General features: G+C 44.0%; 1 protein-coding gene across 1 annotated transcript; it reads right to left on the bottom strand.

Moving 5' to 3' along the window:
• Window positions 1–3,517: 3,517 nt before the first annotated feature.
• On the bottom strand, window positions 3,518–15,494 carry LOC148814790 (homeobox protein Dlx4a-like). Its single transcript, XM_088906349.1, has 3 exons — window positions 14,904–15,494; window positions 11,172–11,365; window positions 3,518–4,630 (listed from the first exon to the last, which is right to left on the bottom strand). The coding sequence occupies exons 1-3, from the start codon at window positions 15,223–15,225 to the stop codon at window positions 4,379–4,381; spliced, it is 768 nt and encodes a 255-aa protein (XP_088762475.1). The 5' UTR covers window positions 15,226–15,494; the 3' UTR covers window positions 3,518–4,378.
• Window positions 15,495–17,195: the final 1,701 nt, after the last annotated feature.

The raw sequence follows: 17,195 nt of genomic DNA, 5'->3' as shown, positions 1-17,195 counted from the left end.
GTTATCTCTGCAGCGGCTTGGCCTGTGCTCTGTACACCTTGCGGTACTAGAGCAGCTGGAGGAGAAACCTCGGTCATTTCGGGTAACTGGGTTGATGGCTCCGTTTTCAATGTCGGATCCCCTTCAGCGACCAGTTAACAGTGCTGGCGAGTGGAGGTCACCACGCGATGAGGTCTGCACGGTTGGACTGTGATGATAAAACAGGATCCAGTGACACACCAGTGACATCCTTGAGGCGGCCTCATTTCAGACGGTTTCGCCGGTGACAGCCCTGTGGAAAGCGGCTTGTTTTCGGTTAGCGAAGCGGTCTGCGCTGCCATACTCTCGCTTAGAAAAGCTCAAACCTTTGCGTCTTATTAAAGTTTAATGAATGGGGTATAAATAAGGTGTAATTAAGTCTAATACCCGTTTGTTTTAACGAGAGAAGGAGGAATGTGATGTTAATAAAAATCAGCTAAATGTATAGACTTAACTTCGGGCGGACGGAATCGCTGAGGCAGACTGTACATAACCCCGAGATACACTTAATAACCGCGGGTTAAATACGACAAATATCATGTTCATGAAAACCACGCCGCTGTAATATGACAAAACCATATTCTAATGAGAAGACAACCAGAAAAACCTTAAGCAAACACTGAATAACAACAACCGTGCAGTGTTTCCGCACCAGATGAGCCTCCGAGCTCAGGCTTGCGTTAGACACTGGGATCGTCACGCCTGTCAGCAGGCTATAACCCGAGAGCGGGGAGGCCCGGCGGTGTGATCTCCAACAGCAGGCCTCTCCTCACAGCCAGCCGCTCTCTGACCGCTTCTTCCAGTTCAGGGCGACGGGTACTCCTCAGACTGGCCACCAGTCTGCCTTTCTTTCCGAGTCAATCTCAGCCTGTTTCCCACTGCCCGCTCACAACGGCGCCCACATTTAAAAACAAAATGGCGTTAGGCCTACAGCAGCAGGTCTGTGACAGTAATAACCGGCTTTTTATAAATAATGAAGAGATGGACAAACTAAGGAAATGAGAATAGAAATAAAGGCGACGTTTTTGTCTTTGCGGATAACAAAGGAATGCTGCTCATAGCCTCTATCAAACTGACTGCTGAAGCATTGTATCCCTGAAGCAGGCTGTTGTGAATGAAAGCCTCTCGCTGCTTTTGAAATCTAGGTGGCCGAAGCTCACATGGCTCAACAAGTAACATTAGGTGTTTATAAAATCAGGCAACACGTGACACTTTTTTTTTTACATCAGCGTGTTTAAATTCTCATTTCCAGTTCTAGAAAAAAAACAATCTGAAGACGTTTTTCTCCTGCAACTGCATATTATTCCTAATTAATCACGGATAAACTTTCTCCAGAAAAGTATGGTATATTTTACGAAAATTTGAGTTTGAATATGATCAAGTTTAAATCGGTATTACGTTACACTTTTTTTCCCAAACAGAAATATACTCCTATCATTATTTGTATTCACGAATGATTAATGTTTTAAAAATCTGTGCATTTATGAGTCGCACTTAAAGAGAAGCTTAACACATCTCTTAAAACCGAAATGCGCCAGTTTCAGTGAGAGAAACGAAACTTTTTCTTTAGCGAAACCTGTATCTCACGAGTGTAACCCACATTTCACGTTTTGTCGCGACCTTTCAAGTACTTAAAAAAAAACTTTTACAAAAAAGAATAATTTAATGTTCTGCAAATTTAATATACAGCTAATCATTTTGAAGATTACCAGGCTCAAATATTACAAATTTCCCCCGTCGACTTACATAAGTGCAATGATATCAGTATTATACAGTATGCGCTCGAAAAACTGCATTGTTAGCGTTATTAATAGCATAAATCTGTAGTTAACGGAACTGTAAAACCCTCTATTTAAATACGCTGCGATAATGTTATCATTTTGATACCAGGTAAGAAATGGCACACGTTAATTCTGAATTGTTATGACTAACAATTTCTATTTCAGAGCACTCGCTTAGCAGACAAATCAGATACTCTGTGAAACAATCCACGGTCAGGTCAGGCTCACGCGTGTCCGTGTTTCAGACCACATTCCCCCCGGAGTAAATAATTAACTCACACGCGCACCTGCTTAATTAACCAGCCCTTTTAAGAGGGCCCTCTATGCGTTAAAACCTCACGCGTTAATAAACGGGGGGTGATTTATATACGCGTTTAGGTTTGATAAATCACGGAATTAGGACTTTACGACAGAGCAAAGGTGGTTAAGACTTTTAAAACTCGTTTGAAGCACCAGTGTCTACTGCCGGCTTACATCTCTAGAACAGCCTGCTCAAACGTAAATGAAAACTTTTCTCCTCTTTTCATCTCATCCCGTCGCTTGACTATACCTCATCTACGGGTTTGATTTCGCTGAAAACCCGTCTTTTTTTTTTCTCCAGCTGTGATTTAAGAGCCCGTTCAAAGTCGTCTCATTACACGCAGCGAGACTGTTTGTATAACCCCACGTGTCACGCGCTGCAGAGGGGTAACAAACTTTCGGGCTGCCATGGCAACGGCCGTCATTTAAAACTACTTCAACATACAGCTGTGTTTCGGGACGAGCAGAACTTGAACTTCACTGTGCATTTAAAAAAAATTCTCTTCCTTTAGAAAGGGGGACCTCCCGCTGGAGACAGACTTTTATTAAACTTTATGTCCCTAGACTGTAATAAATGAAAACTTAAAGTGATCAAAAATGACTTAAAATTGTAACATTCCAATGTTGAAAAATTAACCATCAGGGTATTTTCTATATTACGAAGCCGCTTTAGCAGAACGTTTTAAAAAAAGTAGCCTTGACTTGGCTCGTTGGATTTGATTAAGCACTATTGTTAGCGTTTTAACTCCAGTCTGTGTTGGACCGTGCCATTTGTTTTACGGTGCGTATACTTGTAAGCACACAACTAAAATAATGCATCGCAGTAAAATTAATTTTAAACAAGTTTTTCTTATTTAGTAATAAGTAAGTAAATGTGTTTTCTTTTACGGGTCTCACCATTGTCTGTTTGCATTAAATACCTCGCTTGCTTCTGTCTCAACACATGACGTTTTGTAATTTCACTGTTTCACCTGAAGAAAATAATTCATTATCATTTACTGAGGGTTTTTGTTTTTCAAACAGCCTAGACCTGTTCAGTCGGCTGATCCTGACCATGCTGGTAGCTTTAGAGCCTTGAGAAGGACCTTTGCGGCAATAACTGTGCAAACTTGCAGGATTTCACAAAATCTTTTTTCCTTAATAATTTCGTCCAGTCTGCATGAAATTATTTTTTCTCTCCGTTTTATAATTCCAGTCATCGCGCTCAATTTAACCAGCCGATGTTTGCATTTTCGTTATTGCTGCAATGTTTCTATTACAAACAGTATATACAGTAAAAACACAGCTAAGAATTATTTGTGGTTTCCTGAACTAATGCCGATTTTTTTGTTGTGAATTAATAGTAGCAGTAATATTTGGTATTATTGTCGTTGTTAAGAATATCCTGGTGCTCTGTATGATTATAGAGTAAAAATGTTCTAAACAAAACATCTTTATTTCCATTACATGGCTTCTCCGTTTCACGCTACGATTCTGCAGGGGGGAAAACAAGCACTTTTCTAGACCCACTGGTGAGTTTTGTGCTAAAGCATTTCAATGGAAAAAAACATCGAAGTTACTCTTATGCCTTATTTCCGTCCGTCCAAAAACAAGAGTGAGGAGTATTACAGACCGTTTCAACTCGCAGCCTGTATTTATCCCCTCTGCAGCGGAGTCTGCTGGCCCTGCTGCTTCCAGCGTCTTAAAACTAAGTGGGAAGACACGAATCAAGTTCGATCGCACTCTGCTTTTTTATCACAAATAACGCGATTTTTTTGTATCGTCCTTCTGGGGACTCGTAGTCCGCCGAGGTTTCGGGAGTGAAGAGCAGGGATCGCCGGACAGCTCCGCATTTCCGTGTCAATCTACACAGCCCGATTGACGGACGACTGCGAGAGGAGCAGTTAGAGCAGTGAGGATTTATTTGAACCAGAGCCTCAACAACGTGTCATTCTGAGCGCAGAGGAGCGCAGGGCTGTTCTCCGCTGGTGAGTGTGCAGGTTCGAATATTGCTTTTTGTTTGGGCGGGAAATAACTCAAAACAAACAAACAATAAAATAAAATAACCAAACGATTTGAAGCATTCCCCCCCAAAAAAGTCTTTTTTTAAAAGGCACATCATTCTTCAAACTAGAAAAGGAAAAAAAAAAAGATTAAAATATATTTTAAAAAACAGTTCTTGAGAAAATAAGAAAAAAACTCTTAACTGTGTTTTATTGAGTCTGAAATTGCTGGATTTGCTTTTTATATATAATATATTTGGGGGGGGGGAAGCGATTATTGTTCGTGGAGGCGATGCGTCACATCATCTGAGGTCTGGGCATGGAGTCCTGGTGGTGCGCCGGGTACCAGTGTCCGAAACTGTTCATGTAGCCGCTGGCGTGGACCGGCGCGCCCTTGCTGCCCATGGACACGTCCCACAGAGGCGGCAGGCCGGGCGAGCAGGGCGACATGGAGGCGGCGGGGTGGAGGTGCTCGCCCTCCTGGCCGCTGGAGCCGTGCTTCATGATCTTCTTGTACTTGGAGCGCTTGTTCTGGAACCATATCTTGACCTTGGAGGGGCGGGGGCGGCCCGGGAGAAGCCCAGAGAGAGACAGGGACAAGAAAAAGAAACGCACAATTAACGCGGAGCTTAATTACAGGTCTCCCTCCCGACGCATCGGAAAACATGACCGGCTTGTAATGAGCATGAAAGCTGAGGGCTTGTCATTTATGGTCGCGCCGGTTTTAAAATGCGTTATGGCGCAAGAGCCTTTTTCCGCCCATCCCTCCACGGTGAGAAATCGGATTTTTTAAAGCAGAAAATCGCGACACAAAAGCTCCCTGTTCAGTTTTGTTCCGCTGTAAATGGAACCCTATTGTTCCGTCCTACATTTTCCACTCTGGCAAAGCCTTTTGGTTGGGAATTTCATTGACGACAACAACAAAACAAAGATACTAAGGACATACACACCAAGAAACAAACAAACAGATATTCCTACATCTTCCAGAGGACGTTGCTGTAAAAATATGTCAGTACAGTATATTGTCTGGACAAACTGGCTCTGCTTTTATCGTTTGCATGCAATCTACACAATGGGAGAGAAATACTAAAGTGTTGTAAAGGAGTCATAAAAGTCATTAATTTTTTATTGATTTCTACCACACTGACTGAGACCTTGTAAAAGGACCGCTATATTGCAGAGCCTGAAGTGACCTTAACGCACATGGCGCAGATCTGCAGAGCAGCGCGGATACGGGTACGGAAGAAACTTAAAACACAAACACCCCGTTCGGGCTCGGCCGAGTCCATTTTTCTTTATTTCTCATCCGGTTATATCTGCCTTTTTTTCCCTTTTTTTTGGCGGTTTCAAATTTAAGTAAACGGCTTTTCATTTGCGCAATTTTCAAGATGGGGAAAAAAAACCCCACGATATTCTAAATAAGTCATTAGCTCAAAACAAAGAGTGCATTTGAAATCGGATGAAAACAAGAACGCGTTTACCCAAGCTCACCACGTTGGTTATACTGGTTGTTACCTAGGTTATACGTTGTATATGAATTATCAAAAAAATAAATTGGCGGACGAGCATGTGTTTGACTTATAACATGAGAGTTAATTTCTTCATCGCACACTTCTGCGTTCTTAAAATATCTTACGCCGTGTTTCAGTAAAGCCCGGAATCCGTGTTCAAAGACAGTGGTAAAGAGAGGTTTTCATCTTGTATTTAAGATAATTGAGCCCTTTTGTGTGGGAAATAAATCTCCAACAATTGGGTGGATTATTCTTGTTAAGGGAGAGAAGTGGGAAGCTCTCGGGCAATCCCTGAGCTGCCTGTACACGTCAAGAGGCTGTTGTGCAGTTAACCTTGGACTATCCTTCAGCAGAATGTCTTCTGTCCCTACAACAAATTAGCTTCAAAGACACCCTGTGCAAAAATGACCAACAGTGATACATTTCAGTTATAGGACAAGTTGGAAAGAAGTGTTCAAAAGCCATATATTCCTTTCCTGATTCCTACTTCAGATCCCAAAACGCAAGAACTTAAGCCTGCTGTAATTGCTGGTTTGCACTGCTACATCAACATTAACCACTGACAAGGGCTCCATTTCAGAGGTATGGCGATTAAGACCAGGCAAAAAAAAAAAAGAATACAACTGTGGTCCAAATGTCATCTTATTTCATTGTGTCCATGTTCAAGTCCCTGTACGTCCCTGAGTAGGGCTGATGGGATCTAATCTCGGTATCTGGGCGAAGGCACAGGCCTGGCTGGGACTAGGACGGGCTTGAAGGAGCCCGAGTGATAAAACCCAATTTTTACTCCCGCTGAACAGACGGATTTAGCAGGCCGGAGCATCAGGCTGCTGTTTGGGTAAGAGCCCTGCTTAACTGCTGCGGGGGGAAGGCAAGCCGGCTGCGTGCGGTCGACGTGTTTCTGGAGAGGGCTGTGCCCACGAGAGCCACTCTCATGGTGACCCAGAGGCCAGGGGATGGCACACAGGACTTCGCCACATTCAGTTCACTGTTCAAGGGGGTGGGGAACACGGCTCTATCTGGACTTTTCACGACAATTTCAAATTCCTCCAGTGAAATCTGGTTGGATTCATTCTCCCATCATTCGTACGCAATTAACAGCGAGAAGCAGGTTTCGCAAAGACCGACTCTGAGCTGATGTGGGGATGGGAACAGCTCCATCCACCTTCTCACTGCTTGATGGGATACAGGAAGGCGGGGAGCCAGAGCCCATCCCGGCACGCTAATGGCACAGGGCAGGATACACCCCGGCCAGGACGCCAGTGCGTCAGCAGAGCAGACACAAGCGCACACACTCACAGAAGGGCCCTTCTTTTCCCACAAGCCAATTAACCTTCCAGTATTGTTTCTGGACTGTGCGAGGAAACCAGGGCACTCGGGAGGAAACCCACATGAACACGGGGAGAACATGCAAACTCCACACAGACAGCACCCCAGGAGTGGAACCCGGGGCCCCAGCGCCGTGAGACGGCAATGTTGACCCCTGCACCAGCGCGCCGCCCACCCTTGCAAAGCAGGCTGCTCCCATTTCTGGTTTCACGAGCTGCAGGCTCTGGGTCTCATTGTACTCGTGGAACAGAAAGGTCGCTGGAGGTGGAGACATCCGTCTGTGCACCTTTTCTCACAGCCCAGCAGCGCCAAAGTGAACCCCTCCCAGGGCCGAGCCCGCTGGCGGCTTCAACACCAAACCCTGAGACAGCCGAAGCTGTTCCCTCCCTGGAAGGACCTGCTGCCCGATCTTCACCAATAGGCATCAGAGCACTGCTCAACGCCAGACCCCTCCCCCTGGAACACCTGCTCAGAATTGTCTCCGAGAACTCTTGCACAGGTGGTTTTTAATGGACGTGTAATATAATACAATTAAAAAAAAAAACCTCCAGAGCTCATTCAAAAGAGCATAACAGGTGCATTGTCAAAGCTACCAAAAAATCAGATAAGGACAGAGGCGTTGAAACATTATTATTGCCACCACTGATGGAGAAATAAATTTTAATTGTCAGGTCTCGGATCTTTTGTATGTAATGTAAAATGAAAAACTAAGAGATAACGTGCAGATGATGATCTTGTTTTAAATGTATTGTTATCAGCAATATGGTTTAAATCAGTCTGAGGTCTGGATGACGTTTTTGGAAGTTTTGCTGGGGTGGGTGGTAGGGGCTGCTGTTGGATGGGCAGTTCCTCCTCTCCCCTGATTGGCCTGCCTCACTGAGGTAAGGAAAAAGACGAAGATGAAGGAGAAGGGAAGTTCTAAGGTTTCAAGTGCTTGCTGCTGCAATATGGGCACACTGAAGCATTAGCAGTGTGCCGCTGATGACAGACCTATGCTGTCTGCGTCTCTGCTGGGTGTGAAAAAGGAAAGAATAACACATTTCTGAAAAAAAAACCCACCAGATACTATCAAGAATTTGTCTGGATTTTGCAAAAGAAGATTATCAGGGAACTGCAGAGGAGAGGACTCTATACTTGTTGGCTGCCTCCAAACATGGAGCAGAATTTACAGTGTAATCTGAAGGCTGATATCAATTAGGCTAATATGGTCCAATAGTTAAACTTCTTTCACTATATTTACGAAGCTACATTAGCTACATTCAATTATATTTCCTTGGCATTACATTCAGAGCAATACCTCACTTTTTCAGTGAGAGAGCACTTGTCTCAATTCAAATGCTTTTCAGCGGCCAAGTGTTAGGAAAATATTAAGCCATTTAGAGATTACATGGAGTGGCAAGATGTCCATCTCCAAAAAAAAAACTGCGTTGTTGCATCCCTGCCTGCCCATGGATAGTTCTTGTGTGTGTTTCTCCCCAACAAGAAAGCAGCAACAGCCCACTCCACTCGAATGAGACAGACGTTAGCATTGATAGGCAGAACTGGCAAGCAGTTACTCCTTTGGGTTTAAGTGATAAACTAAAACTCAATTAAATTAGATCTGTGGATAAAGTGAGTTGGCGATAACAGCCTCACTGAGGAGGGAGAAAGGGGCAATGTTTCAATGTAACATTCTTTGGGCAAAACAACATCCCAGTACAACTTTAAAACCATTTTTCTTCAAAATTGACCTTGCCACGGGAAAAAAAAAGGCTATTTTAATTGTCTTTTCAACACAATTGTGCATGAACATAATGACTAATGTAAGCCCTGACACAAACCCTTTTTTAAATTCTGCATTAGTTAAATGAACAAGAATTTACTTTCTCTTTGAACAAACAGATGAAAAAAGCAGCCAGATTCCCTCCTGATCTCCATTATAATCCCATTAGCATTCTTTGTGCAGCACGTCTGAGAATAGTGCCCAGGTTGTTTCCATTGGGGGGCTGAGGGAAAGCAGCCTCTCGAAACCCTCAAAATCCACATCTTCATTATGTTGTTCCTTTAGGGTAAAAGGAAAAATTACTGCTACGTACAGGCGAGTGTGTGGACCTCAAAACCTGGTTTTCAAACAGCAAAACTTCCTTTAAAAGCCTGCAACTATCCTTCCATCAGTCACGTCTGGGTGACGGACAGGACTCATTTCCCCCACACTGCCTCTAGACTGGCGGAAAGTCTCGGACACAGAGAATCGAGTCCAAAAGGAACCGGTGAAATTGGTCTCCCAAGGAAAAAAATAATATCACTGCTCTAGCATTGCCTCGTTTAAAATAATGCCTGACCGAAATGTCTCCTCTTTTTATTTAGTGCTTAAAGTACCAACAGTAGATCCTTCTGGTGTTATTTTTTATTTAATTGAACAATTAAAAATGCACAGAACCTGTACTGTCGCAGGGTACCAGATCAGACTATTGAAAAACAATCTAGATGAAATCGGTTGAAAAAATGACTTGTGGAAGAATTAAGTTTACCTTTCCTATTTTTAAAACGTGTGTGCAAGTGACGTAAAAGTCAAGCTAATGAGCCGTAAAATGAAGTCCTCGGTTTTTTTGACAAAAAACAAAACACTCAGATGGATTTATCAATTCTGGGAAATACTATATATATTTATTTCCAGTTTTGTCTAAAAGGTTTAGGTTTAAAAGGAATAGTTTATTCAGCACCCAATAAAATACTGAACGTTTTTTTTCCAATGATTGCATACAATCAAGAAGGACGATATGGGATTTACTGGTACAGTGTTCTGTTTTTGTTTGGACACTAATTAATCTTGTTTGATAATAAAAAAAAACAGATGGAAATTCTATTCAAACATGGCTTACATGTTTAGGATCCAACAGCCTCCGTTAGGGCGTTTTGTTGTAAAGAACATTTCAGGAACGCCAGTGGCGAGGAGTAAATCATTAAGGGAAAATATTCAACTAACGAACGACACGGAATACAGAGCAGAATCGCATTTTCCTTCTCCAGCAAAACCCTAATTACACACTGATTAAGGATTCCCGCCATCTTGCCGACTTTTAATTTAAATTATAGAGGCTTCTTCGCGATGACCTCGTTTGCAGAGTACGTAGGCGTGACTGCTGGTACAGAACCGCCAGACTCGGAAATCCACCTCGGTTAAATTTGAAATGTAACCCGCATTCTCAACATCGGTCCAGAGGCGTAGTGTGAAGCCCAGCATAAAATTTTACGGAGCTCATTTGGAAAATTCCAGGTAGCTGCTTTCCAAGAGAAAGCCGATAATTTCAGGATTGGAGCACAACAGCCAAAGGTTTTGCTTTTTAGGGTTTTGAATTCACACATCAGGCCAATATGCAGTTTCCGTATCGTTATTATTATTGTTGTTATTATTTTGTGGTGTGCACGTGGCTCTCGTTGTGTTACGCCCCTGAATGGAAATAAATATTATTGTTGACACCAAGTCTTGTTGTAAGTGAATTATTCTTCATCTATGACATTATGTATGATTTCATAGAAGAATGTTAGTGGTCTTTTTTGGTGTTTTCGGTTTTACAAAGCGGTGTAAGGTTCCTGGAGAGAGCAAGCTTTCTAAACACTCTCATATAATCCGCCGGGTATATCTCCGCCGTGGAGTTCACGGAAATAATCTCAAGTAGGCCTATATTTTCATCGATGCCCTTTCCTTTGGTGTCTTGTGAGGTTTCTTATTTTGTTTGATAAATGTAAACTTGAGAATAATGAGCTGTCTAAAATATGCTGTAATTGTGAGAAGCCTTGCGTGCAGCTGTCCCTGGTGGGCTGGCTGGGTTTATTTTCTTCACGGTCCGGGAGCTGGGTCCGGGAGTTTTCCGCGTACAAAGTCGACATGGGATTGTCTCTATTTTTCACATCAAAATAAACGACATGTATATATATATAACCGTGTGTGACCGTGTACACAATTTTACATTTCAACTCATCCGCGCCCTTTTCAGTTCCTATCTAATTTAATCCTTGCAGCGTCTTTCTCAGTGCAGAATACGCCTGGACGGGTTACCTCTCCCATGATGTTTGTGTGCAATGAGGCACCAATGTGCTTTTTATCATGTTTTTCGCTGGGCTCAAAGACATTCGACAGTAATCCAGTGGGCAACCAGACGGCAAACCTACCGTCGCCTTTAACACCCCCAAACCACAGGCAAGCGGCCCATCGCTGCACAGAATGAGACGGAACACCCCGCCACCCTCACCCGCCGCCGGGCAGTTACCTGCGTCTGCGTCAGGCCCAGCTTGGCCGCCAGGTCGGCCCGCTCGGGCAGCGCCAGGTACTGCGTCTGCTGGAAGCGCTGGTTCAGCGCCTGCAGCTGCAGGCTGGAGTAGATGGTCCTGGGTTTGCGGATCTTCTTGCCTTTGCCGTTCAGCCGAATTTCTCCATTTTCGATCACCGTCGACTTCTCGTGATCTTGAAAGAAAGACACAGAGAAGGGCGATGGGAGACCCCCGGAGCTGACAGAGAAGACCCCCCCCCCAGCCCCTGGACGGGCGCTCGGGTGCGGCCTGTCTGGAGCTGCGGGCGGAACCGCGGTGCGGACGGTGGGGTTCAAGTAAGCTAGGTCTGTCTGCAGAAACGCTCAAAACCAGTTTCCCTGTGCCACTACGCGAACTGCACTGTGGCCTTACGGTATATCTGAATTGTCAGGGAAACGTAAAGGAAGTAAAGAAGAAACGTTTCACGCGTGATAAAACAGGCCATTCTCAGACACACGTTTGCCAACGTAGCCTTGAGCGCCACGGAAAGCCCAGTCATGTTGAACCACTGAATTAAAAAGGTAAATAAATATGAATGAAATGAATCAAATAGATTCAGCATTAAGACCAAGTCCTTATTCGAGCGGTTGGCATTAGCGTGCTGACTAACCCGCTAAATGTGTCCCTCTTTCACAGGACTCGACTTGCTCGGAAAGGCCCGCACCGCACTCGGCTCTGAAGAGGCGAGGAATCACTTTTAATCCCGAAGACATTTACGGGTGTTTTTCTAAAACAGCCTGCTACCCGCGATATTTTAGACTTAAAGCCTCTGTGAAGCTAAACTCCGTCAGGTTTGGTCTTCTATTTCAGAAGCAGGACTGAGTTGGTTTTTGACAGCTGTTTTAATTTACAGCTTCACCTTGACATTTCACTGTAAATGGATCTAATTTCCCGACGAGATTTATAGGAGACGTCAAACGCGGTGCCGTAAATTCACGTTTTACAACAACATCCATTGGATAACAGGTTGATGAAATACAACAAATAAAACACGACGATGCTGTTGTTGCCCTGAAAACAACAACTTTAATATTTAAAATGGAATAACACTTTAACAAAACCCGTTTCTACTAATAGCGATGCAGTCCAGACAAGCGCCAACTCGCGCTATAAAAGACTGATGGCTTTTTAAAAGTTCCAAAATTAGACCAGACTCCAAAACAAAAACTTAGACGCCTATAACCGATGTGCTTGTTTTCTGGAGAAGATTGTCGTGTTTATTCAATCTGCAAATACTCCAGATGCAGCTTTAAACAAACCCCAGTGCACTCGGGAGAATTTATATGCAAGATGAAACTCAACGAGACTGAGGAAATCACAGATTTTTTTTTTAAACCGCTGCACGCATTATTATTACAAGTGGTTTAAACGAATCAAGAAATTAAAAATATTCAACTCGAAAAGGAAAAAGAAATGCAGCTCTGATTGAAGTGGGAGTACTATAAATGCCAAAACTCGACTGGACAAGGAAGAAGAAAATATGCGCGATGAAAACAGTGGGCAGGTGTGAAAATGAACTCCGAAGTTGCAGAAAATGTTCCGCAAAAGGGCACGTACAGACATTTCACCCTCGGCGTGCGCTCTTACACGATCAAAACCAGGTACAGCACACAGAGCTTCTCACAAATGCATCTATTGTTCTTTACGATTTTGGCAATAATAAACCGCACAAAGGATCCTTTCTTTTCAAATCGCTGGGATTAATCTTCTAAGCTTCGCAGGCGGTGGAAGAAGAGGGTCTTCTTATGGAAATTATATTGCCGCATTAAGTTAACTACCGGGGTTAATTCGGTTTTGTCGAGGCCAAGAAATACTCGACACTTTGGGCGCGATTTTTTCCACAGATATATATATATTTTTACTTCCAAACGAGGACGCTGACAATATTTTCTGCCTCCGCAAAATTTAGACTTGGTAGGTAAACCTGAGAGAACAGTTTGACTGGAATATCAACACTTGTGCCATTTAATAATACCAATCCTACTAATAAAAATAATATTCAGTCTCAATTTCACCCAAAAGTTTAATTTCGCTTTTGTCATGTATCCTTAAAAAAACGTGATTTGTTTTTTTTGTTTTTAAAAATCAAGGTACTACAAACATAATCCTGAAATTTCTGCTGAGGCCCACTGACTACTCTCCTCCTCTACCAGTGACAACAAACATTTAACGGCACCACTTCAGAAAATTATTCCGGTCTTACACAGCGCGTCTGAATCTTTCAGATGCGCCTGCTGTTTTCAGCAGTTCCAGCCCAACGCTGCTGTCCCCAGAAGATAATTCTCAAATGGTTTTCTCATGGCACGCTTGTGGAAGCCGGGTCCTGCGGAAGACCACAAGACGCAGAGAGGAAAGATGTTGTTTCTCGTGTGGTCGGGTCGCTTCACAGCTCGACCAAAACCCCTTTGCTGACTCAGAAGCCTTCAAGAGCACGTTAACTGTCGTTTACACTTGACAAAAACAAAATCCGAGGATAAGCTATTGAATGTATCTTAAACCACAGAAACTGCAGTTATTATTTTAGCCAAAGCGGCGAAGTGCAGTTAAAAAAACAACTGGAGGAAAAAACTTAGCGGCCCATGACTGCTGGGCGACAGGACAGTAACTGAGCAAACGCAAAGCAAATGGAAAGCGCACGTTTTATTTCATGCTTCTAAAAGCATTAATGTGGAGGGCAGGAAACGTAGCCTGCAATTCAACAATTAAGTAATTTACAATTTCCACAATAGTTGAAGAAGTGTGGGGTATTTGCGGGCTGCACAGTACTTTCGGCTTCAGCTCATAAAAGCGTGCACGAGAAGGCGGCACGAGGCATCTTAGGAGCCACTTGAAAGCAGAATCATCTATTCCATCAAATTTAATTTTCTACGGTCCTTCAAAGAGAACACGCCTCCGAGGCAAATGTCTCCCTGGGATGTTTTTATTTATTTCACTTTCAGGACAAACGCTCAGACGAAAGAAAGCTCGCCTGCCTCCGATTCGGAATTAACGTTCCCTCTCACCCCCATCCACAGCTGAAAATAACTTTCGAGGAAACATAACTGGTTTGGCGAAAATCTACAAACATAAACAACACACCGTGTCACCTTCCGTGCTAAGAAAACCGTGACTTAAAAGAATTCTCTTAACGTGTCATCATTCATCGACTTTAACACGAGCCCTGTGCTCGGATCCACAAGCAACGCCTTTTCTGACACGCTGATGTTTTCTTAGCACAATCAAAACCCGCTGTTTTTACCGACAGACGCAGCCCGATGACTTCAGATTTAATCTGCAAGCGATTTATGAAATGCATAATTATTGAATAACATACGTCCGTTCGTTTTAATATGCCCATCATAGCACAGCCGGGGGGGGGGGCATTATCGAGAAACGAGACGGGACAGCCGAGCCGGAAAAAAAAAGGATGTTACTGTTGAACACTTTTATTTTCCATTCCGTGTGAAAAGCAAGATTACCGCGGTGTTAGCCTCGGCCAGAAATGCGTGTGCTATTTACTTCAATGTCAAATATTTACGAATATGTACAAAAGATCACCTGGAAAATAAGGACATACAACAGCACTGTGATAACTTGCTCAAGCGGTCGACAGGCGCTGTATGTGACGTTCAGTCCTACCGCTGTCGGGGGAGAAGGACAGACATCATGCACACAGCACCCGCAGCGCCTGACGCCAGGCGGAATAACAGTACCTGCTTCTTCTATCCTCGTGTGTCCCAGAGCGCCGCTGTGGCCGCTGTGCTGGTAGGACAGATAGGCGCCCGAGTGGTGCGTGCCCACCGCGCCCGGGTACGGGTACCCCAGGGAGCGGCCGTAGGAGGAGGCGGCGGGGGAGAAGGGCCCGTCGTGCTGCGGGTGCCCGCCCGAGTGCAAGCCGTGCACGGGGTAGTGGTTGTGCGGCAGTCCGGGCGAGTGCTGCTGGTGCGCGGGCAGCCCGTGCCCGAACTCCAGGAAGGCCGACTTGGACGGGTCTGAGGCAATCAAGCTGTCAGACATCGAGCTCATAGTCATCATCGGTCGCAGAGTCCATAAAGACGAAGAGCGGCGGAGGCGCGCATATAGAGGAGGGACCCGCTAGACAGAGGAAACTTCCCCCGGATCCATCTGGCACTTCAGCACCAGGAAAGAAAAAGGACAGGCGAAAACAAGCACAACAGCACCACGGCGACGTATTCCTGAAGCTGGAACAGGACGCCCAGATCCTCCTTAGCTGCCCGCGCAGAGTTAAATTGACTTGAGACAGAAAACTCCCCACAAATCTCGGGTAAACTTCCCAATTTCTCCGGACACTTCATACATATGGATCTGATGTGTCACAACCCCACTCGGCTTCTGCCAGCGAGCCCGCTGATTGGTTGCGAGCGCTTACCATGTCACACGACCCCGAGGGCAAGCCTAATTAAGTTAATTAACATACGTTAATGAAAGCCGCCTTTCAGCTCCGCTAATGTCAGACCGGGCTTCAAAACTGATCAAGTCATTCAATAAATAAGGTATCTACACGAGACGTTTTGACCAGCAATTTCTATTCTCTTATCATACTCTGAAACGTGTGTTTACAAAACGAAACCTGGAGAAATAAACGCCAAATTAATGTGCATCAACATTACTATCATCCTTAAAATAAAATAAAATGTGACCTTTAAAAAGACGTTTTTAGAAGGTGCATAATAATTAAATTGAGACGAATGTATTTTTAAAGCTGTAGACAACGATATATTTTTAATATTAAAATAAAAACAGTAGGTGTGCCGATTTTATTACGTGAGTTAGAGACTGATTCAACCTTTAGCGCGCAACACAAGTACTGAGGTGTTCACTGAAAAACTAGTGATGAAAAAGACACGTTTTGGAGTTCCAGAAGGAAAGGCGCAATGTGATGCGTCGATTTTAACAGCACAACACAGTAATGCGTTTTCTGACACAAGCCGCCGTTCCTGCAGATTGACGTTGAAAACACTGGTTGAACACAAATTATACTGTTTCATTTTTGGGGAGGGGTGGTTAACATAGTTTAACGTGGCCCACAAACCAGACAAACGAAAGATACTTCAGACGGGTACAGTGCCATCAGTCTGAGACACCCCCGTCGAATTCAAGGCCACAGAGCTTAATTCAGATATTTCGGAGGTCACGCCGCGACTGGTAAATAAATCGATTGTATCAGACATGCCACAGACTGTGGCTTGTCATAAAATTTCAAATTCTGCTCCCGAGTGTAATTTAAAACATGTGATTTTGTGTAATTCGAGAACCAAACAGGCTATAATTTGAACCAAACATTGTTCACCCGCTTGGAATTTACTACCGATGCTTTCAGTTCAGCGGAATGTTTGTAAACAGAACAGATGAGGGGAAAAAAAAAACCCAAAGGTTCTTTTTTTAATTTAATTTATTTAAAATTAAATTGTGTTTTATTTGTTTCTCCTTGGGACTGGGTCACAAGGCACTAAGCAGGTGAAACCCCAGCAAGGGGATTCAACAAGCTGGAAAACGCGCAGTCCGCGTAGAAACAACGAGAGCTGTAATATTGCGTGCAATTTAAAACAAACTTGAAAAGAATCAAACACGGCCGCATATATATGGATGGACTGTTTAACAGACAGGTGGACGAATGAAGCTGTGGAACGATAACAGCAATTTATTTATATTCGGGATCTGCGCCTTTCGCGAAAGCAGCGCGAATGGTAAACTTTTTAATGCGTGTGCTTTGCGAGATTTAACTCGCATTATCCCTTAATTACAGCGCTTTCTTAACCCCCTCTCCTGTTTTCCACAAACGCAAGTAGTGATTCAAATAAACTCGCGTGACGGTCACGCAGCAGCTCTAAAGCGGCTTTAAGCTCCGTGACTCGCGGCTTTTGCAGCGGCCGTACGAAGTGAGAGAGTTCAGGAACTCGGGGCTACCGATCGTGAGTCAACACACCAGCACGTTTTGTGCAGGTACGGTAAAGTGCAGCTGGTTTACGGTCAGCGAAATCCAC

This window comes from Atractosteus spatula, chromosome 26 (assembly GCF_055471065.1).
Source record: "Atractosteus spatula isolate fAtrSpa1 chromosome 26, fAtrSpa1.hap1, whole genome shotgun sequence".
NCBI lineage: Eukaryota > Metazoa > Chordata > Actinopteri > Semionotiformes > Lepisosteidae > Atractosteus > Atractosteus spatula.
This window is presented reverse-complemented; position numbering and strand designations above follow the sequence as displayed.